This window comes from Callorhinus ursinus, unplaced genomic scaffold (assembly GCF_003265705.2).
Source record: "Callorhinus ursinus isolate GAN/ISIS: 27379988/994484 unplaced genomic scaffold, GSC_fseal_2.0 scaffold10, whole genome shotgun sequence".
In the NCBI taxonomy this organism is placed as follows: domain Eukaryota; kingdom Metazoa; phylum Chordata; class Mammalia; order Carnivora; family Otariidae; genus Callorhinus; species Callorhinus ursinus.
In genome coordinates, this window is record NW_027397072.1 from 51,360,641 (window position 1) to 51,382,358 (window position 21,718).

General features: G+C 46.3%; 1 protein-coding gene across 3 annotated transcripts in view; it reads left to right on the plus strand.

Moving 5' to 3' along the window:
* Nucleotides 1–13,286, plus strand: part of EXOC6B (exocyst complex component 6B) — a 606,254-nt gene extending 592,968 nt beyond the window's left edge. For 2 of the 3 annotated variants that reach the window (XM_025868421.2, XM_025868422.2), the window contains 2 exons: nucleotides 5,581–5,693; nucleotides 9,869–13,286. In XM_025868421.2, the coding sequence (XP_025724206.1) occupies nucleotides 5,581–5,693; nucleotides 9,869–9,995 (240 nt within the window). In that variant the 3' untranslated portion in view covers nucleotides 9,996–13,286. Of the gene's footprint in view, nucleotides 1–5,580; nucleotides 5,713–9,868 lie in introns of all 3 variants that reach the window. The other variant, XM_073897546.1, reaches the window with a different exon arrangement.
* The last annotated feature ends 8,432 nt before the right edge of the window (nucleotides 13,287–21,718 follow it).

The window sequence follows — 21,718 nt, forward strand, 5'->3', positions numbered from 1 at the left end:
ATACCACAAGGGAGGGAACAACACTTTTCTGAGTTGACTTTTAGAAGCATGATAACGTCCTACATATTTAAAAAACTAAATTAACAAGGATGGGAGGGAGGAGCCTGAGACTAAAAGCAAGTGGGCGCAAGTGAACCCAGTTGCATTTAGATGATACCATAACTACATTGAAGGGAAAATTAAGAAGGACTAACCCAAGTGACTTAGAAACACAGTATTTGATTGTATACTCAGTCTTAAGTTGGGAGGGAAAATTGCAAGCAAATCTCGAGCTCTTTTTTTTTTATAGGCTTTTTTTTTTTTGTAATGGTATATACAAATAGTTCTGAACCTATTTTAGATATATTATAGGTTTGAGCAAATTAGTAACTGAGATGATGTTCTTGAGAGCCAGGATTCTCCCTGTGGAGGAAAGCATGTACCAATACAGAATAGAGGAAGGCAAGAAAGAACTCTAAGAATGGTTAGAATTGGAGGTGTTGGTGTAAACTCATCATTTCTAAAATAATGTATGTGTACATGCTTACATCCATGTATGCATGTATATATGTGTGCGTACACACATATGTATATGTGTATTTACATGCATGTAGTTCCTAGCTCTGTCCTCTGAAAGGGCTTACCTCCCCACAGTTTGCCCCCCAGTAGCAAAGAATGAAGATGCTCCAGGGGCAATGGCCACACCAAGCACCCAAATCCTGGTCTCTATACCATTACCACTAAAAGAAACCAGAGCTCCTCAGAGAAGTGACTGGGGCACAGTAGATGCAAGATAAGCCTACAGCACCTTATTATGCTAGAAAGTAAGCACTCCTCAGAAAATATATGGGGCATGTCACAGGACACAGGCTGCAGACAAATCAGGGACAATTTGAGCACCAAAATAATTAGGTGTAGTAATGAATATAAGCCATTGAGAAAATGGGAGCTGATGAACCCATACCATAAATAAATACATAAGTTAATGGGGGAAAAGTGCTGAGTGATGAGTGATGAATATGGAAGGAATGGAGAAGTTGGAATGCCTTCTGTTTGCAACCATCATAGTGAAGCTGAGGCCGACAAGGATCTTCAATGGATGCTAAATCTGAGGGGAAATTGTAATCAGGAGCTGTATATTTGCATGGTCTTAAACTGTCTCCCCTGTTGCATACTGGTTGCAAAGGAAAACATAATACCTAGAGGGAGAAATCAGACAACATCTTGATTGAGTGCTCAAAATTAATACCACCAAGGAGAGACAAATGAACAGTGTATACCTCCAGACAGGATCCCCTGAGGAGTATACAGCAGCACTGAGGTAGAACTCTGGCCAGAAAAGCAGGTGTTAAATCTTATTATGAGAAAGCACTAGAAAAAACAACTGAGTGGGGAAAAGGAGGCAGAGGACTCTATTCTTCAAAAATGTCAAAAGGCTGTGGAAATAGTCCAGATTAAAGGAGACTCAACAGACAACTAAATGTAATACCTCGTCCTAAGCGATATGATAGAATGGAGCAAAACCAAAACCAAAGTCTATAAACAGGACATTATTGACTCAATTTCTGAAATTAGAATATGGACTGTATGAGTATTAAATTTACTGCAGTTGAAAAGTACTATGGTTATGCAAGAGAATATCCCTAATACTTAGGAATGCTGAAGTATTTGGGAATAAAGGGCCACGGTACATGCAGTTTACTCTCAAGGGACTCAGAAAAGAAAGATCTTCTGTGCCCATGTGTGTAAAGAGAGAATGAGTACACGAAGGCTGGAGCATATGGTGTGAAATGTTGATGATGGATGTGGGAGGAAGGCATACGATGTTCTTTATTCTATGCTTATTCTTGCAACCTTGTGATAAGTTTGGAATTATTTCCAAATGAAAAATCTTACAATTATAAAGAATGGGATCATTAGTGATGACCGAATGTTTTGTATCACTGAGAGAGACTTCACTGAGCTCTAACAAGGCCATGTATGTGGAGATCCAGGCTGGGATCCATCCAAGTGCAAGTCAGTCTGGAATCATAGTGCTCTGTCGATCAAGAGGCCTGTTGGGTCTCCTGGCCTCCTAACACTGTTCCATGGAATCCAGTGGAACCGTGCCCCATGCAGCCAGCTTGGTTTAAGTACTCCCCCAGACTCTAGTCTATGCCCATCTCTCTCAGAGGAGGCCATAAGATTTAGGCACTGGCCACTGAAAGGACCGTGGAAAGCAACACAGACCCAGAGTGTGATGGACAGGCTCGGACTGGTTGAGCTTAATAGAGTTGTGTAGGTTTCATGCCCAGAGTGGATCAACTAAGTAGTTTGTCATCCCAGAGCTTTTAGGCTCAGTACTGGCATTGAGAGACTTGGGCAGGAAGATAAAAATAGAAAACTGTGGAGCTAAATCATGAACTACTCTCCACACCCCATTGGTGATGTGCCCAGGTGTCAGCAGCCAGAAGGACATGGCATTCTTTGCAATAAATCAGAAATACGGATACCATTCATTCCATCACAGAAATTAGGAATTCATTAATAGAGAAGGTAGTTTCATCAAATGTCTGTCTGTGTGTGTGTGTGTGTGTGTGTGTGTGTGTGTGTGTACGTACACACATCTGAAAATACCTAAAATAACTTTCAGGAAATCACGTTTTCCAAATTTTCCACTTCAACTTGTTATTCATCCACTTTTTTTGTATTTGCTCCCTAGGGTGCAAACAGTGACAGGCTCCCCCAGGTTTTTCACCTTTTTCTGAAAAGAAATTTTAATTAAGAGAATGCTATCTTTTTTCATATTTTTCTCCCTGGGATTTGAGGGAAAAGCATAATTGTGTTTATAAAGCACAGTAGTGGGAGGACTGCAGAACCAGGGACACCCCGAGTGTCTGTCGCACTCCTAGGAGCAAGTAAAGAGGACTGTCTCGTGTGGTCTTTGGGCGCCACAGCACAGAAACACCACAGTGAGAGTGGGAAGTCAGGGAAAATTCTCTCCTCACGCAGAGCTCTGTGAGGCCTTGGGGCAGTGAAAGGATGTGGTAGAAGCCCTTTTACTTGCCAACTAAAATAGGGCCTGACCTGAAAGAGGCCTGAGAGGGCCCTTTGGGGCCAGGCCAGCCTAGACCAACCGACATGTCTGCTCGTCTCTCTCCTCATCTCCCCTCATCTTTAACAGCCCTTTCTTGGCTGAGGGGATAGGGGCTTTTCTCAGTGTTAGGCTCGGGATGCCAGCCAATTCCTGTCCTGCCTGAGGAGGTTTATAACAACTATTCTTAAAGAATGATTGGAAGAGGAGGCTTGGCCAAGCAGGGCAAGGTACACAGTGCATGTTTGCGCAGCCTCACGGTGAAGACAGGGGAAGAAGGTGTGGCTAGAGCCCAGGCTCTGTCATTGGATTTGACTCTAGGCCTCCCTGGTCTTTGTTCTGCACAGAGAGATGCCTTCGTCAACAGTTACCTCTTAGAAGGGGAGAAGTAGGGACATATCTTGAGTCCCAAAAGCCTTTACATGTATCTCATTGCTAAAAGGACTGCTTAGGGGGCCCTCCTCCTGTGCAGCAGTGTGAGTACGGGACTTTACCCCCTCTGGAAGCTTACAGAGGGGAGCCAACAGTTTCCCTTTCATCACTCCTACCTTTGAAATGCCCGGATTTCTTTTTTAGTTTTACTCAGTTACAGTTTTTAAATATTTGTTAGGGTGAGGGTGATAACCTGAGGCTAAATCCAGCTGGGAACCAAAGCCTTTGACAAAATTTATTTAAGTTTCTCTAAGTCAGAATCTCCCCCAGACTCAGAACTCAGTTTACCCTCAGAGTGCTCTCATTATCTTCTTAGACCCATCTAGTTCTTGGCATTCCTAACTCCGTGGCATTCCTCTTGAACACTCCTGACCCCAGTACCAGGCTTTGTGCCCTCAACCAGGGACTAAGCCCATTTTTCAGTCCTGACCTACCGTGGCCCTAGTTTTCATCTACTCAGCCAGTGTCCGCATAGGTGCCACACAGATTGCCTCACGTAATTCTGTGTGATCCATTCATGCCATAGTTCCATGTTTCTGTGTTGTCTCTGGGTCCTGTTTATATACTATAGACCTGTGTATATGTCTATCTGTAAAGGAAAAACTCAGTTCTTTGCATTCTACGTAGGGAAAAACTCAGTTCTTCCCTACTGTGTTTCTCCTCTGAGTCTCCTTTACTACCCTCATGAAACATTTCATTTCTGACACTTGTGGTCACCAAATGCGTGGAAGTTGTTCCCCATGTCAAGCAGTTCCCTGCGACACCAGCTGGATATCCCACAATTTGACTCAATTCTGACACTGTATACCCGCAGACAGCATCAGACCCCACAGGTTAAAGACTCAGTTCTACAAGACCCTCCCCCCCAATTGAGACACCAGCCACCTGGTTGTCAATCTGGGCTTCTGACCAACTGCTGTAGATGGGAGGTTGCCTTGACCTCCTCCCCAGGTTCGCTGAATTGCTGGAACAGCTCCCAGAACTCAGGAAACATCTTACTTACTAGATCACAGGTTTATTGGAAAAGGCCATAACTCAGGAGCCTCCAGGTGGAAGAGATGTATGAGGCAAGGTCTAGGGAAAAGGGCGTGAAGGAGCTTCCGTGCTCTCTCTAAGCACGCCACTCTCCAAATCTCCACGTATTCACCAACCCGGAAGCTCTCCAAACCCCGTACTTTAGGGATTTTATGGAAACTTCACCACCTGGGCATGATGGATCATGAGGCCTATTTTCAGCCTTCTCAAGAGAATGGGTGGTGGGGCTGAAAATTCCAAGTGTCTAATCATGGCTTGATCTTTCCAGTGACCAGCCTTATCCGGGAGCCCACCTCAGGTCGCCTCGTTAAAACAAAAGACACTCCTGCCACCCGGGAAATCACACGGGTTTGAGGATATCCGTGTCAAGAACAGAGGTCAAAGGCTGATATTAGGACAAGAGATGCTCCTAGTATTCTTATCACTTAGGAAATTACAAGGGTTTTAGGAGCCCTATGCCAAAAACCGGGGCCATAGACCTATATGTGTGTGTGTGTGTGTGTGTGTGTGTGTGTGTGTGTGTATTTTTTTTTTCTCAGTATATCTCAGGGTATCAGCTGAGTAACTTGGACAAAGTCAATGCAGCAAGTCATGAAACTGGTTCTTGAACCCACACCTTTTAACCTCAAAGGTTATACAGTACATATGTGCCACTGGACTGTATCCACCTTCATTTGTTCATTATTGAATTCTGAGCTCCTGGAATGGTGCTTGGCACATGGAAGGCATTTGATAAATATTTATTAAATTACTAAGCGACCAGTTATTATGACAGTCTTGTGTTTTGCTTCAGTCTCAGGCCCACCCCTGAGAGCTAAATGTTGGCCTGTAGTCTTAGCAGCATCACAGTGCTTACGGCCGAGATGACTCGGCCTTCTACTGATTACTCGTTTATTTTCGTAGTTGCATTCCAGTCTTTAGCCATTCTTTCTCTTACTACATTTTAATTTTTTATTTATCAACTCTACCATTAGCTGGCAGTGGAGGATGTCAGGGGTTTTCTGAGATCCTTGTTTGTCTTGTCTGATTAATCCCTGGGGTGGGGTTTGAATATTTTATAGCTTTTGGATCTCTTCATTCAGTGGGACTGGTCAACCTACCTAGCTGACTATGGTCAGCCCAACTGCAAGTACCTGCGAGTGAACCCAGTGACCGCTCTGACCCTGCTTGAGAAGTGAGTACCCAGCCGGGTGGTCTCTGTTGGGAGGTGGGGATCGGGGTCGGGGACAATTTTCTCTTTGCCAGTACCTTCCAGAGATAGCAGAGAGGCCCTGTTCTTGAAGTTACGGTAAGTGCTACCCGTAGTCTCCACCATTGGATTGGGCAGGCTGGCCTTCTTCTTGTAGCCTCTTAGTTCCTGAGCCCCAAGAAGCTAGGCCAAGGATGGGTCAGGTGGACTCCGGCATTACCTTGGAGCTGAATGGGGCAACATCTCTTTAACTAGAGATGACAAGAGAAGAAAGGAAGATACCTTAAGTTTGGGTTCAGGCCACCTGGTGAACAGAGTGAGACTGGCCCCAATCATCTGGGGACAATGGGCAGAAGAGCCCCATGGAAGATGGCTTCTGTGGTTTCTAGCAGACAAGTTCCCGGAATTCCAGAAACCTTCACCAGCACCCCCTCCCACTCCCTGCCAGATTGAGCCTTGTTGTGCCGACTGTCCCAAGAAAGCTGTGTTGGACAAGGTGTCTCATTCTTGCTTTGGGCTGTCACTGGCCAGCAGAGGTGCCACCACGGAGATTGGGTTAGCCAGCTTCAGAACGTCTCACGGCTGACCAGTGTATCACCCAGATGCTGGGGATCTGTTATGCAGCCTAGCTCTGGCTTTCCTAACCTCGTTGAGAGCTGGCAGGCCAGAGACCAAGATCCATGTAGAAGGGAAGCTTTTTCTTGTCATCACACTAGTTAACTGCCAGCTTCTTAGAAGAGTACCCTGCATCCAAACAGTACAGCAAGTACATATATGGCCATATGTGAACTTGGATACATGGATCAGCGTCTAGGAGGTCAGAGTGGAACCTTAAGCAGCAGGAAAGGCTCCCTACTATGCAATTAAAAGGGGGGAAGGGGAGGAAATGGGAAGTAGACCAGAGCAGGATGCAGAGGAATGTGTTTGGAGCCAAGAAACTAAGAGCCCAGGGTGCGACTTTCTCCAGACCAAGCCAGACTGATATTTCCATTTTGTTTCCCATGATTCTCTCTCCCAATGACCTTCCTCCCTAGGATATCTAGAGAGTAAGTATATTATTCACTTGGGCCTTTTCCATCACTTTGAGGCAAGTCCTTCTGGTTTCCTCACTGACACTAATGACTACACTAAATCCTTACCCTGTGAGTTGTCTCCACCCTGACATACTAATCTACTAAACTAGCTTGGTGCCCACTGGCTGGCTGTCTCCTTTCTCCTTGGTCCTTCGAGTGACCCTTGGCATACCAATTCCTATGGGGCTGGAGGTGGTGGCAGGGATTTTTCCCCCACTGGTGGCACGCTCTATGCTCTTGCTAGTGCAAAGCTTGACACTCAGCCCTGACCGAAGGGAGCTCCTCAGCAGTCTCCCCCCGCTCCTGGTGGTGAAGCCCATGGCGTTAAGATCTGGAACCTAGGTCTCCCAGGGGGAAACTTTTTTTGTAGAGGCAAGGCCTAATCCCAGCTGAAGTGAGGGTTGGGCCTTTCAGTTGGTGTTTAGATGTCGTATTCACTATGTGTCCAAATGGGCTGTGGGATTCCCTTCCACTTCCTTCTCTGAACATTCCTTTACTTGTCTGTTCCTAAGAATCTCTAGATCTAAGAGATATTGCCTCATCCACTTTCTGTGTATCAACAATAGGCTAAAATAATAAGCCTCTCTGTAGCATTCTGGAGGCCTAACAGTAACAAAGCCATGTGCTTATCCCCAGCAATCAGCAGGGTTTAAAAGCTTCCAAACACAGTAGGGGCAAAGGCCACCCAGATCACTAAAATCCCTACTTCCCAGCCTCATAGGAATCAGTCCCTTTAGCTGACCCTTTCCTGCTTTCGCCCCAGCCAGATCTACCACCAGAGCTTGACAATCTCTCCTTTTCAACCTGGTGCTTCTTGGCAGAGTGAGACATGAAAAGACCCAAAGACCTGCTGAGGACATTCAGGAAAGAGAAGAGGCACCAGTGTCACTGAGAGGTGGCCATAGCCAAAGTATAGCAGGATCCCAGGCTTACAGAACGGGAGGGGAGTGGGGGAGGGCCCCCCCTTTGGTTTGGGAGCATCCCAGGGCACAAACCAGCATGCTGCCATCAGCCGTCAGGGCACTTGAGTTTATCTTTTGAGTAATCCCAACTCTGGGGCCTAAATGGCCAAGAACTCCTAGCCTCTGCAGTTCGGGGACTGCCTTCCTCCTCCCTTTCTCCTACCTTATTGGGGAGCTTCCTCATGCGAGCTGAAAGCCAACTCTGGCTCCCCGTCTCTGGGCGGCTTCAAGGAGTCATGAAATTCATGATCACATAGGATGTTAAAATGAACACCCTATACGTGTAAGGGAGTGTTTTTTCTTCCTTCCTTCCCTCTTTCTTTCTTTCTTTCTTTTTCTTTCTTTCTTTCTTTCTTTCTTTCTTTCTTTCTTTCTTTCTTTCTTTCTTTCTTTCTTTCTTTCTTTCTTTCTTGTTTTGTGTTGTTTAGATTTATAGCACTTTCAGCAAAGGAAGAGGAGTCCTTCTCTGGGGTAAATAATCTAAAGCCAGGCCAGTTCCACAAACATTATTGTGCAATTCACGTGTAAGGGGCCAAATACAGTAATCATCACAGCCTTGAGGACCCATGTGCTTTCTTTTCAACCAACCTCTATCACCTCTCCTTCTTCCCCACCTCCAAGCACAGTCCTGCACATATGAGTAGTTGTACCTTATACTCAAGAGTTCTGAGTTCGCTTGAATAATTCCAGCCTGAAGGCCCTTAAGCTTAGATCTGTGAAAAAAAGTCACAACTCATTTATGGCCATCAGTGTCGGCCCCCACCACACAGCTTTGGTGCTCATCAGAATCTCCTGGCCTTGTGAATATAAATGCCCTTGTGGCATCTCTAGCCTTTTAACCCATCTGGCCTCACATCTGCCCTTCTGCACAAGGGCCACCCCACAGGAAAAATGGACCAGGATTTGCCAGAGGCCCCTGGGAGGTATACCTGGGGGTAGATTACCAGGGTTACCAGGTTCCTTCCCCTCCTTCTTCTGACCTGTCTCCATGCAGCCCAGGGAGCTGTGGAGCCAGAGACCCAGCCCAGCTCCTGGGGGATGGTGGTGAAGACCACCTGTGCCTAGCCCAGGGAGAAATTGGTCTGGTCAGTGTTCTTAATGCTCTAACACCAGAACTAGCTGTGAGTTGGAGGTCCAGTGTGCAGAGACTGAGGCAGAGGTCACAGTCAGATGTCAGAGGTTGTGGACTCTCTGCAGGGGTTAGCACATTCCCACATTCTATCACAATGGCTTACTCAGACTTGGGCGTTTCTGTGAAACCACCACCTGGTCTTAACTTTATCCATGCTTCCTGGTTAGGTCTTTCCATCTGGCCATGACCACTGGCCAGAATTGCCCATGGTTTGCGCTCTAGGAATATGCCATCTCTAGAGTTTTAGCAGGACCTGGTAATAGAAAGCTCTGTGAAGGTCAAAGGTCTGAGGATATGGACAGCCCTCGAGTTCTCAGGGGCTTCTCTTGCCTGAAGCTCTGGCTCATCGAGTGAAAGGATGGTCCATCTGCTCTCCTCCGCACCATGCACTCAGCCACCTCACTGCCTCTGGGTTCTAACTCTGAGACAAAAGAGATCAGTCAGGCCTTTCGTTTTGTTAGGGATGGAACAGAGGAACCAGCCAGTGAAGTTTAGAAATATACAGTAGTTATTCATCTCCTCTTAGAATTGCTAGTCGAGAGATTTTTCCTGCTTTATCTTTCAAATACCAGCTCTAAGGTTCCAGCAGGATTTCATAAGCTCAGGAGATGATAAGTGGATCCTAGATCTAGATATTCTGTAAGAGCCCTTGACCATCAGGGCTTTAATATGCCCCAGATACCTATAGCAGGTGCGTACCTGGAGATAGAAGGGAAGGAAAGAAGTAGGGTGGGTATGGATGATCAGGGGGTTGGCCCCTCCATAACTGGCTTTTGACTATTTTGCAAAGGTGACTGAGGTTGGGAGGGCTGTGGGTGCCAGCAGGACAGCTTCCAGAATAGTAGGTAGGTATGGGCCTGACAATGGAAATATTCTGGACTCTCTCAACTCTGGGTAGAGGTGAAGATGCACGGTGCCATCCTGCCTCCCACCCGTTCTCCTTCCACCATTGTCTCCTCAAACACTGCTCTCCTTCTTTCCTTCTCTGTTTAGGATGAAGGACACTAGCCGCAAGAACAACATGTTTGCACAGTTTCGGAAAAATGAGCGAGACAAGCAGAAATTGATCGACACTGTGGCCAAGCAGCTCCGGGGACTCATCAGCAGCCACCACTCATGAAGGCTGGCCTCAGGCCCGTAGCGGCTGCTCACCACAGCCCCAGAGGCTGAGACCCAGCCTCGGCTGGCCCTGCATTCATGCATTCTTCTTCAAAAAGAGCAAATGTATTTTTTTAATAACCTGTGTACAGTATTCACATAACCTTTCCCTATAGTAAAAGAGGCACAAGAAGAAGCAAGTACGTGAGGTGTTGCTAGGCTGGGACTCAGGGGAAATCATACTGTACTCTGTGTTAGCCTAGAGATGGGGGTATCACAGTCCCAGGATGATGAACCACCTTTCGTCGCGGCTCTAGAGCCTAGGTCTGGGGCTCAGGAATGACACAAACAAAATGGGTCCTTGGCACCGGGAGGTAAGGTGAGTAGGCGCAAAGATAATAAAGAATATCCTGTTCACTCCTGGGCGCCCCATTCACCACACAGGTGAGGTTGGTTCTTCCTGATGCATGGAGAAGACCTGGAAAACGTTACTGTTTAGCATATGAAAGACCAGCACACAGCTCTGGAGTTCAGATCTCCTCAGTCCACCAACGTTCATTGGCTGGAGAACAAACATGGTGTGTGGCCAGATGACAGCTTCACTCCAGTCCCCCAAGGGTGGCAGTTTCTTTAGCCCAGGTCTGACCCAGTGCTTTTATTGCTGATTTTTCTGGGGCAAGATAGAGCTGAGTATACAGTGGTGATAATTGGACCCCATGACTAACTGCAGGTTGCTCCACACCAGGAGGAGTTTTATTAGCTCTTGAAAGCCAGTGTGAATGGAATCGGAGCCTCGGTCCCTTCCCTGTTCATCTCATTGTCTTCTTTCAGGGTCAGGGCACTTGGTTCATAGCATAGATCAACAGTTATTTCTGTAGATCTTCACAGAGTCTCGGACTTGGCCTCCTTCAGTAGTGTCATCGGGATAAGTCAGATTCCAGAAGCCTGAAAATGGCCCTTCCTTTACCCTTAGGTAAAACCTGAAGGTTACTGGGGAGTGCTCCTTGTGTTCGAAAACCAGCTCTCTGGCCACCATCTTTAAAAGAAACATTACCAGCTCTGCACGATGAGGGCAGCCGCAGCTGGACAGGATGCCTGTGGGGGTGGAGCCACTGCCACCATGAGGTAGACAGGGCCAACCATGGCTAGTGGTTTGTTGCCTCTGGCTCAGCGGTCCCTTACTAAGTCATATCCTAGATGTGAAGCTCTTCTTACTCAAGCCCAAGCCTTCCATCCTCTTCTCAGATCCCCATAGCTGTCCTCTGGCCTCATCTGAGAAAGGTTGTCTGTAATCCCAGCGAGCCTGGGCTAGCTGGCTTGACGGCTGTGTCCGCTATCGCAGATGGGCTCCTGACGCTTGGTGCAAGGGCTTTGCCGTGAGGTCAGTCAGAGGAGCCTGCACTTTAAGACTCCTCAGGAAGGTGCTCCTGTGGCTACCGGCAAGCGTCTAATTGTGCATCACCAAACAATGACAAATAAGCCACACAGGCATTTCCAGCTTGGATTAATGGGAGGAAAGACTCATCAAACAGAATTCTTCACTACCTTTGTCAGCTACTTAAAGTTGCTTCTGGGAAGGGCAGTGCTTCCTTTTTCACCCCCCACCCCAGTCCCCCCGAATCCCATCCCAACTTGCAAACCAAGGGGAAGAGATTACACACACAAGCATGAGCCTTTCTCCAAGCTGGGGGGGCCAGGTTGTGTGGAAGCTCTGGAGAAGCTTTCTGAGGCTTACCTTGAGGCCTAGGTGCTTGGCCCAGGGTCTCAGGATGAGGGTTGGGGATGAATGCTGCCATCCAGAATTGCAAAAGGCAAGGGAAGGCGGGGAGCCATGGGAATGAGACCCCAGATGCCATCGCCCAAAGAGAGCAAGAAATGATTACATTGATCTGAAGTCCTGTTGCTTAAGAAGGGCCCAACACACACTCCTTCAGTAGTCCCCTGTTTGCAGCAAGATCCTTTCAGCTTGGAGAGCTGAAACGGGGACATGGGATGGAGAGAGCCTTAAGCATGGCACAGTTTTTGTCTTTTCCGAGTCATCATTGCTGGTCTGGTCTCAAGCTCATACCCTGGAAAGACTGCCGTAGAGGAAAAGCAAACAGGGTGGAGGAACGGGGGTTCCTCTGCATCTCGTACACAGAAGTCCCTCTAAAGAACACACTTACCCAAGCTCAAGACTCATAGGGGAAGACGCTTTGGTGGATCTCTTCCCTCTCGGTCTGCCTTCTGTCTTCTCTGATGAAACCAACATGCTGCTACTGAGTTGTCTCTAGAGACACACTCTTGTTGGGCAAGGGAAGGTCAAAACACAGGACGGCAATGTCCAAGTTGTTTGAATTGTGCAAAGTCGGATTTTTGAGTCTTGTCTCTATGCCTCTAGCTGGTCCAGCCCTTGAGGGGACTTGTGCACATGCTCCCATGCCCCTGAGACTCCTAAGACCTGGCCTCAGATGCCCAGAGATGTGGAAGTGCCCCGGCAGGCCTCAATAGGAGGGCAAGAACAGCAGTGGCTAGAGGGCTACGAGCCTTGGAGTTAGTGTGACGCTTAGCCAAGTTCTTGGGGAAACCAGGTCCATGCTTCTAAAGGGCCCTTCTGGTTTGGGCCCCTCGTAGGTTTCAGCAGTAGGGTAGGCAGCTTGTATAGTTTTAGCATTCACAGGAAACCTCTTTGGACTGTGAGTGAAGCTGTTAGGGGTGGGGAAGAACAGGACCTGGAAATTGGAACCAGCAGAGTCCCTGTTGACAAAAGGAGTGTCCAGCTTCCAAGGAGTGCTCCCCAGTGTTTCCATTGCATACCAGGCCTAACAGTCTCTCGGGCCTCAGAGCCAGCCTAGCTTCATTGCACACTTGACAAGTGCTTGCTCAGCAAGCCCCAGACCCAGGGCCCTCTCTCCCCAAGATCGGCAACAGCCATGACCTTCCTCATAAAGCCTCTCCACACTCCCTGGGGCCTGCTACAGAGCTCCCCCTCCCTTCACCTCCCTTCTCTCAGGACTCTGTTCCTGGCTGCTTCAACTGCCTCTTTTTTTTTTTCTTTGCCTGCGTTCGCAATTACTTTTCACTAATGTGTTGGAAATGGCCTTTTTATTTTGCACAAATAGTTGCACATTTATGGAGGAAATTTAGGAGAGTCCATTTTTAACTCTAAAGGGAACTTTTTTCTTTAAGACTCACTCATAAAGCTACTGATGCAGATGGGCCTCGTGGTTAGTGGGAACCTCCTGTGTGGAAAGAGCATGTTTATTCCTCCTGTACATTTTCCTCTCTCAACTGCTATTAAACAAGGGAGCCTATGTACCTGTTTCAAAAGCCACGGTGTTGTCTCATGGTTTTTCGGTTCTTCGCCCCTTTTGCACAGTGCAGCTACGGTTGGCAACCTGGATTGCAGCCGTTGCACCTCATCGACCAGACTGAGGACCAGAGCAGGCAAAGGCCCGCTGGGGGGACAAAGCCTACCTGCCAGCCAGGGCAAGGAGCCCCTGGAAACATCCCGAACCACTGGGTTAGGTTTTCCTGCCTGTACAGTTAACACGGGTCTCATCACCATCAAGAGGAGCAACTTCTGCAATGCCTGATTTCTGTGGAGCACCGGGCTAGGCAGCCTGAAGCCTCCTGTGTATTGAACACCAGCCCTGCAGCAGAAAGGCTCCTAGTCCAAATGGAAAGATGTAGCATTATCCAGAACAAAGCCAAGTGGGGGAAGGGGAGAAGTGAGCCTATTTTAGAGCTCAGCTCGGGAGAGGGACAGGCCTCATGGCCTGCTGGAGGAGTGGGTCTGGTCAGGGAAAACCTCGAGAAAGTGGGGTGTTGACTAGCTGGGCCTTGAAGGAATTAAATTCAGATTGTGTTAAACGATGGGAGGATCTTAGGTGCAGACCAGGTTAGAGTGAAAAGTTGGCCGGATTCTGGCATGTGCTGGGAGGATTAGTGCCAGGCCCCGGGGGGCTCACCTGGAACCACGGGGAATAAGGCCAGAAATGTTGTGACAGCACCCACTGCGCTTGCCCCCTCGACTGGCACAGAAGCCACGAGAAGAGGATGGAAAGAATTTCTTCAGTAACAAGTCTGACTACTGCACCCAGGTGTCAGTCCCTGCTATGTCACTTACTAGCCGGCTGACCTTGACCAATTCCCTCCCTAAATCTCCCAATCCTCAACAGTGGCACAGAATAGTAGTCCTCATTTACAGGGTGGTTGTGAAGTGTGAACGTGAGTGAGCTATGGATGGTCAAAACGCTTAGCCAGGACCTAGCCGTAGAGCATGAGCACGGTTTGAGGCCTCTCCCTCCCTCCCCTCCAATTCCACAGCACTCCTCCTGGCTTCCCCTCCCCAAGGCCCGCATGGGGTTAACCGGAGCGAGGCCTCTCTCTTGAGCCTCCTGTGTGTGAACCCGGATACAAGCCCTTCAAATCAACCAACAGCCTGGTTCAGAGTAGAGCCAGGCCTTCAAGTGGAACCTCCCTGTCACCACCACCTAGAACATTCTCTGCTCTCTCTGCTAGAACTCAGGAGTTCTTAACCAGGGGCCCATGGCCGCTTGGACCATGTGTGTGTGTGGGAGTGTCCATGTGCACGTGTGTGCACCAGCTTGCATTCACCTGTTTTTCTGGGTAGAAAGTACACAGCTTTCATCAGTGTCTAGGAGAGATTCAGGACTAAAATACCGAATGATAACCAAATCTCTTTGGAAATACACATCTCCCGAGGGAAAGCTAGAAGCTCTGAGCAGTTACCTCCTCAGCTACCTACCTACAGCTTGGCCGCCCACCTTTTCCCAGGAGCCCCCACATGATCCCCAGGTCATACCTAAAAACCAGTAGAGTCACCATTCCTAGCTTTCTCTACCCAGCCAGGTTAGGGTACTGAGGTAGGCATGAGGACCCTGCATTCCTGAGAATACAGAGACTTCCAGCCGGTTGGGGAGAAGGCGAACCAGAGGGCCTGGTATAGACACATGAACCTGCAAAGCAAAACTGAACCTGACTCACCCCAGAACATTCTCCATAGCTTCTGAGCACTGACTGGTGCAGGGGCTCACCCAAGCTCACTTATCCAGAGAGAGAGTAGCAGCCCTTGGGGGGGCCCGGAGCAGGGTGAGAGGTGGGGGACCGGGACAGATGTGAAGCAGTCATCAGCTTGCCCGTTTGCTCACAGCCAGGTTTATCTGCTCACCAGGTAGATGGCCATGGGGACTACATTGTGGGAGATAAGGGGAGGGAGAGAGAGTGCCAGACCCTTTCCTTCCCCCAGAGGCCTCAGTGTTGAATTTAGTGGGCAGTGTTTGCGGGGAATGAGAGAGCCTCATGGCCCAAGGGACCAGAAGACAAAAGCTCTTGAGGAAGTGCAAGGAGGAGGAGGAGAGAAGTGGGGGCCTGGGCATTGTGTGGGAGAGCCACCCCTCTATCTGTTTCAATCACTGCTGGGGTTAGGGTTACCTTGCACTCGGGGCCTCAGCTGCTTTGTGGGGTCTGTGACATCAGCTGTTGTGATGGTAATGGAGGGGCCTCTCTCATGGGGGGCTCCCCTTCGCTGGCCAGCCCACATCAACTCCTAGAGAGGATTAAAGCTCCTACGCCCTCCGGGTGGGGGCAGGATATGGGCCCAGGAGTGGGCCCAAGACAACAGGCCCCCCTCCCAGTCTGAACCCACTGCTAAGTGCTCCCGTCCCAGCCCAAGCTATGACCTTCCTCTCTCCAAAGCTCCAGAAAAGGAATGGAATCTGAACATTGAGACGCTTTTCTGGCCCTAAACAATCCTTCCATTCTCTAGGCTCAATGATGGGTCTATTTCCTCCTGTAAATGGGTCTCGTAATCTTCAACTTTTACCTTTGCTTCTAAGGGTAATTAATTGGATCTCCCTCTTGTTCTCCCTACACACTCCCCTCTCTGTTACAAGGCTCAGGTTAAGCCGGGTGGATGACTTTTCTTTCTATTCCGTGGAGTGCTCATTTTTAAAGCTGATGGAGTAAGGCCTTGCCCTCTCCAGTGAACCTCTTCTCCAGAGAAGCCTGCTGGGGGAAACACCACTTCCGTCGGCCCGGGAAAGCGGCCTCTGCCCAGCTAAAGGCTTTTCAGATAGCAAGTTCTGAGCAACCATTTCACTTTTTCTTCCCAGGTATGTTTCCAAGGCCCTAGGGAAGGAGTTTTTGGGGTGTCACCCTCAGGAGCAAAGTGAAGGGTTAAGAGATGATCTGGACCCTAGAGACAAAAGGAGGCGAAGGTGGGCATGGGAGAAGTCAGATCAAAGGATCAGAGAGTTTCTTTTTTTTCCCATGGGCTAGGAGAAATGGGAAGGCCTCAGGCTCAGGGCAGCATGAGGGCATCAGGGGTAAGGAGTGAGGGTAGACCCCGTCAGGGCAGCCGGAGGAGAAGCTGCTATGGGGAGGCAGGTCACGCGGGCAGTAAGTTGAGCCCCAGAGACACTGAGGATTTCTAGTAACCGTGACCTTGTCTGACACTTCAGCTCGATAACGAGCTCTTCGAAGTCAGGGACGACCTTCTACGCCTGTCTGAATCCTTTGCAGCACTCTGCCCTGCACATGGCACCCAGGCCCTCGGGACCAAATGAGTGACACTTGGAGTGGGGACAGTCGCTACCAAGGGAGGGGGCCAGGAGAGCAGCACTCCCTGCCAGGAGGAATATCCGGTAGCTAACACTGTTTAGGAAGGGTATTGAGGATAAAAAGCAAACTAACTTTTAGTCAGTTTTGTTATGGTTTTAAAATTCTCTACAAGCATGTACCACCCCACTCTTGCTGTGCCGTGGAGTAAGGAACAGGGTAAGAACAGACTGAGTCAAGTGAGAAACCAAAGTAGCAGTCTAATTCCTGACAGGCAGGATGTGGGTCCCGGCGGTGGTGGTGAAGGTGTGCGTACGTGGCTGTGTGTATGGGTACGTGGGTATCTAAAAGAATTAGGGCCTTCCCCACCCCCCACTTCTGCCCTCTCCCTGAGCCCTGATCCCATTTCCCACGTGGAATCACTGTTAACAATATGATGGTGTTCTTTCTGCTCATTTGAATGTATATACCCTTTTTTCACAAAAAAATATCGTAGTATATTACAGGTTTCCTTCCCGCTTAATGTATCTTGGATGTCTTTCATGGCAATGTGATAGGATTTCTTCCTTTATGAAGCCCATGAATACTTCCATTGCATGGACGTCCCTGGAGTTTATTTAATTCTGAACTGGTGAATATCTGGGATGTTCCCTATGAATATTTCACTATTGTGAACAATATTGCAAGACATTTGTGTACAACTCTGCCTTCTTGCATAGGTACTTCTGCAGTATCAAGTTTCAGGAGTGGAATTGATTGGTTAAAGATCAAAAGTATTATAAATGTTAATAGAAATTGTATATTACTCTTTTGAAAATCACCCATTTACACTCTCTCCAATAAGATGTGATAGTCTGTTTCTCTATCCTCAGCCCCACGTGATATCAGTATTTTTCATCCTTGCCAATCTTAAAAGTAAAAAATGATTTCCCTTTGTTTTCCGTACATGAATTGATAGTGAGCTGAAGCCTCCATTTGTATTAGTCATTTGTATTTCCTCTCACATGAAGCAGCTGTCCATATATTCTGCCTTTTTAAAAAAAAATTAGGTTGTTTTACTTTTCATGTTGACTTGTAGCTCTTTGTATTGTAGGGATTTTAATTATTTGTCATTTGCATTTGCAGATTTTCTCCCCAGTTTGTCTTTTGAATCTGTTCTTGGTCCATATCATTTAGAACTCCTTATTCTGCAAGTAACTTAAAACCTAACTCAGAAGAGGAGATTTGTTGACTGCAAGTCCAAAGGTAGTTCAGGGTTGGTTTGATTCGATGACTAAAAAATGTCAAGGTCCTGTTTCTTTCCTTCTTCCTGCTCTGCCTTTTATAGTAGCAAGGCTATCCTAAATTTCAGTTCCCAGCTGGTGGCTAAATGGCTGTCATTCTTCCAGGTTTCACACCTCCACGCTACACTGCGCAGAAACTGACTTCCAAAGGCCCTCTGAGAAGAGTAAGGCACCTGCTGACCCATAGCCTCCAATATTTAGAGCCCTCAGTTGGATTACGTGTCATTCTTTTTGACAAGGACCATGCCGGGGGTTTACTGCTGAGACATGGGTTACTGGAACCAATCACTGTGGCAAGGGCAATGGAGTTACTCCGGTAGGTTAAAACAATCAGTTCCTACCCCGGGACTCTGGAGTAAAGAGGTGTTACTACTCACCCCCAAACAAGCCACATGGCAGCTCCACGCTGGGGAAACAGTGAAATGGTGAAAGGAATACTGAAGAGATGAGCCACAGCTTTCAGCACTTGGCATTTTTTGCCATAGAAAACGTTTTTCATTTTTGAAATGTCAGTTTATGAGGCTTTTCCTTTATGATGTTTAGATTTCATGTCAGACTATCCTCTCTTCAAAATTATAAAAATATTGACCCGTGTTTTCTTCTGATAGTTCATGTTTGACATGTTAATTATTTGCCAATTTGCAGTTTACTTGGAGGTAAAGAATGTGGCAGGAGTCCAGCTTGGTTTTTGTTCCAAATGGCTAACCAGTTGTCGTACAGCGGTACTGAGTGATTTGTAATTATCGTCCTTATCATATATTAAATTGCCATTTATCCTTGGGCCTATTTCTGGACTTGAATTACGGTTCTGTGAGCGTTCTGTTTCTGAGCCATTACCAAATTATTTTAACTACCGTATCTTTTGAATCTGTTTTAGTATCTACTAATCCCTTCCTACATTGTGCTCTTTCAGATTGTTCCTGAATATTTGGATATTTATTCTTCCATGGTAATTTTATAATTGTTTTTTCCAAGTTTCAAAAGTTCTGTTGTGATATTGATTGGAAACGCATTGAATGTATAACTTGCCCATAAATAGCATCTTTATAACACAATCTGTCTGCATTGATGAAATATATCTGTCCACTTATTCGTCACATTCATATTCCTCTAACAGTTTTAACATGTTCTGCATTTGGATTCTTCACATTTCTTATCTAGTACAGCCACAGAGGTTTAACATTTTCATTACCTTTGTAAATGAGACCTCTTCTTCCGTATTCTACATTTTCTGTTTTACTTACAGAATATGGAAACATCTATCAGGTTGGCAAAGTCCTACAGTCCCATATTAACAGATGCTGATGAAGCTATGGAGAAACAGTGGTGGCAAGGTAGATAAAACGACTTTCAGAGGCAGTTTTGTGCTGCAGATTCAAATCCCTTATCTGCAATTCAGAAATAAAAAAATAAAAAATAAAACAAACCCTCAAAACTGGAAATTCTTTCTTAATATATGGCAAAACCTGACTTGATGTGAGACTATTTATAGTCTTTATTTATCTCACTTAATGTGGATATGTTTACTTGTCACCACAGAAAAAGTAATATATTTGATTCTGGAATACTTTCCCCAAGCCCTGCTAGAGTATGATATATGCCACGTACACTGTTCTGCCTTTCTAAAATCCAAACAGTTCTTCTTCTGAAACATTAGGCCCCACAAGGTTAGAACAAGGTACCGTGGGCCTCTGTCCAGTAAAGTTAAAGATACCCTAAGACTCAGCTATTCCTGAGAGAAATCTATCCACAAGGAGACCTGTATAAGATATGGGAGAATAGATTAATTGTGATATATTCATCTAAGAGAGACTGTATAGCCGTTCACATGAGCTACATGTGTCAACATGAACAAATCTTTTAAAATTTGTTGAATAAAAAAGCAAGAACGATAACAGCACAATACAATTTTAAATTTGAGAACATGCATGAGAATGATAAACACCGAATTCAGTAGAGTAATCATCTCCTCAGGGCGGGGGGAACAACGAGGTCCCCCGGGTACACAGCAGGCTTTATGCTTTATCCATAAGTCTAATTTCTTTTTTAAAAATCTGAAATGAATATGGCCAAATGTTGAAATGTTTTTACAAATACATAGATTTGTATTCTACATAATGTTCTCAATCATAAGAATTCTGGAGGATTTAGCACAAGCAATACAGGACCAGAGCAGCTGAACAGCAGAGACCCAGGCATTTTCTTGTCTTTCTGTTCTGTCATGCTTAGCATGCTTAGCATTTCATAGGCACAGGACGGCTGCCTCACGTCCAGGCATCACATCCACCTTCCAGGCAGGAAGAAAGGAGAAGGAGGAAGAAGGAAAATGAAAGAGATAAAGGCCCGTGTAGGCCAAATCTGTTCCTTCCTTAGGAGACCATGATTTCTATCTTTCTTCAGGTTTACAGATTTGCTTCCTTAAAATTACGTATTCTCAAACTTATTAAATTCAAATTACTATTTAAAATTATCTCTTTGTATTACCTCCTCTTACATCTTACTGGCAGGAACAGAACCACATGGCCACCCCCAAAACCAATCACAGCCAAAGGGAGGTAGGTTATATCTGGCTTAGACCAGCTACGGTTCATTCCCTGTACGTTCCATGAGGACAGAGTATTTTGTTCACAGCTTTATCCTCAGTGTCTAGAACAGTTTCTACCACATAAAATATGCTCATTATATTTTATTGAGTGAACCGACTGTATGTGTGAATGAAAAGATAAATGGAGCTGGGATAGGGGCAGGAGATCCAGAGATCTGCACCACTATTTGAGCCAATCTGAGTCCTGTCAGCCAGGAGCCAGGGGGAAGGGGTGTTGTCAGGAGATCGGGTCTGTCACAATATCCTTGACCCATTAAGCCAAGCGATGCAAACTATGTATTTATTTGTTTGTTATACATGAACAAATATTTTCTCCTAGTCTTGCACTTATTTTTTAAATAAACCTTTTATTTTGAAATAATTTTAAGTTTATGGAGAAGTCGCAAAGAGATGCAGAGTTCTCATATACCCCTCACCTAGTTTCCTCTCCTGTTAATGTATCACCACGTACATTTATGAAAATTTTCAAAACCAACATTGGTACATTAGTGTGAAGTAAACTCAGACTTCAGTGGGATTTCACCAGCATTTCTGCTCTGGGATTCAATCTAGGCTACCACAGTGCATTTAGTTGCTATAGCTCCTTAGTTTCCTTTGGTCTGTGACAGTTTCTCCATCTTCCCTTATTTTTTCATGACCTTAACAGTTTTGAGGCGTTCTGGTTAGGCATTTTGTAGAATGTCCTTTAATTGGCACTTATCTGATGTTTTTCTCTTGAGTAGTCAGGGGTTATGGATTTTTTGAAAGAACACCACAGAGGTGAAGTGTGCTCATTATATATCGGAAGTTACATGGTGTGAACTCTGAACACTGGGGTATGACAGTGTCTGCCATGCTTCTCCACTGTAAAGTGACTATTTATCCCTTTCCATATTCGAGTTCTTAGAAGCAAGTCACTAATTGCAGTGAACCACTAAGATGGTGACCGGGAGGGGTGGGGGTTAAGCTTTACCTTCTAGAAAGGCTATCTAAATAAGCTATTTAGAATTCTTCAGTAGGAAAGTTTTGGCTCATCTTAATTTATTTATTAAATCATTTCTTTATCTCAGTAGGGACTCACACACATGTTTTTGCACCAATCTTAGGCTATTTTCTTCTTTGTGTAATTTTGTATTGCAACATAATTCACACAACATAAAATTCAAAGCATACAGTTCAATGGATTTTTCTATACTCACAATATCATGCAACCATCCATATCTAATCTCAGAACATTTCCATCACTCCAAAAGAAATCCTGTACTTATGAGTAGTTATTCCCAATCCCCCCTCTTCCCCACATCTACTTTCTGTCGC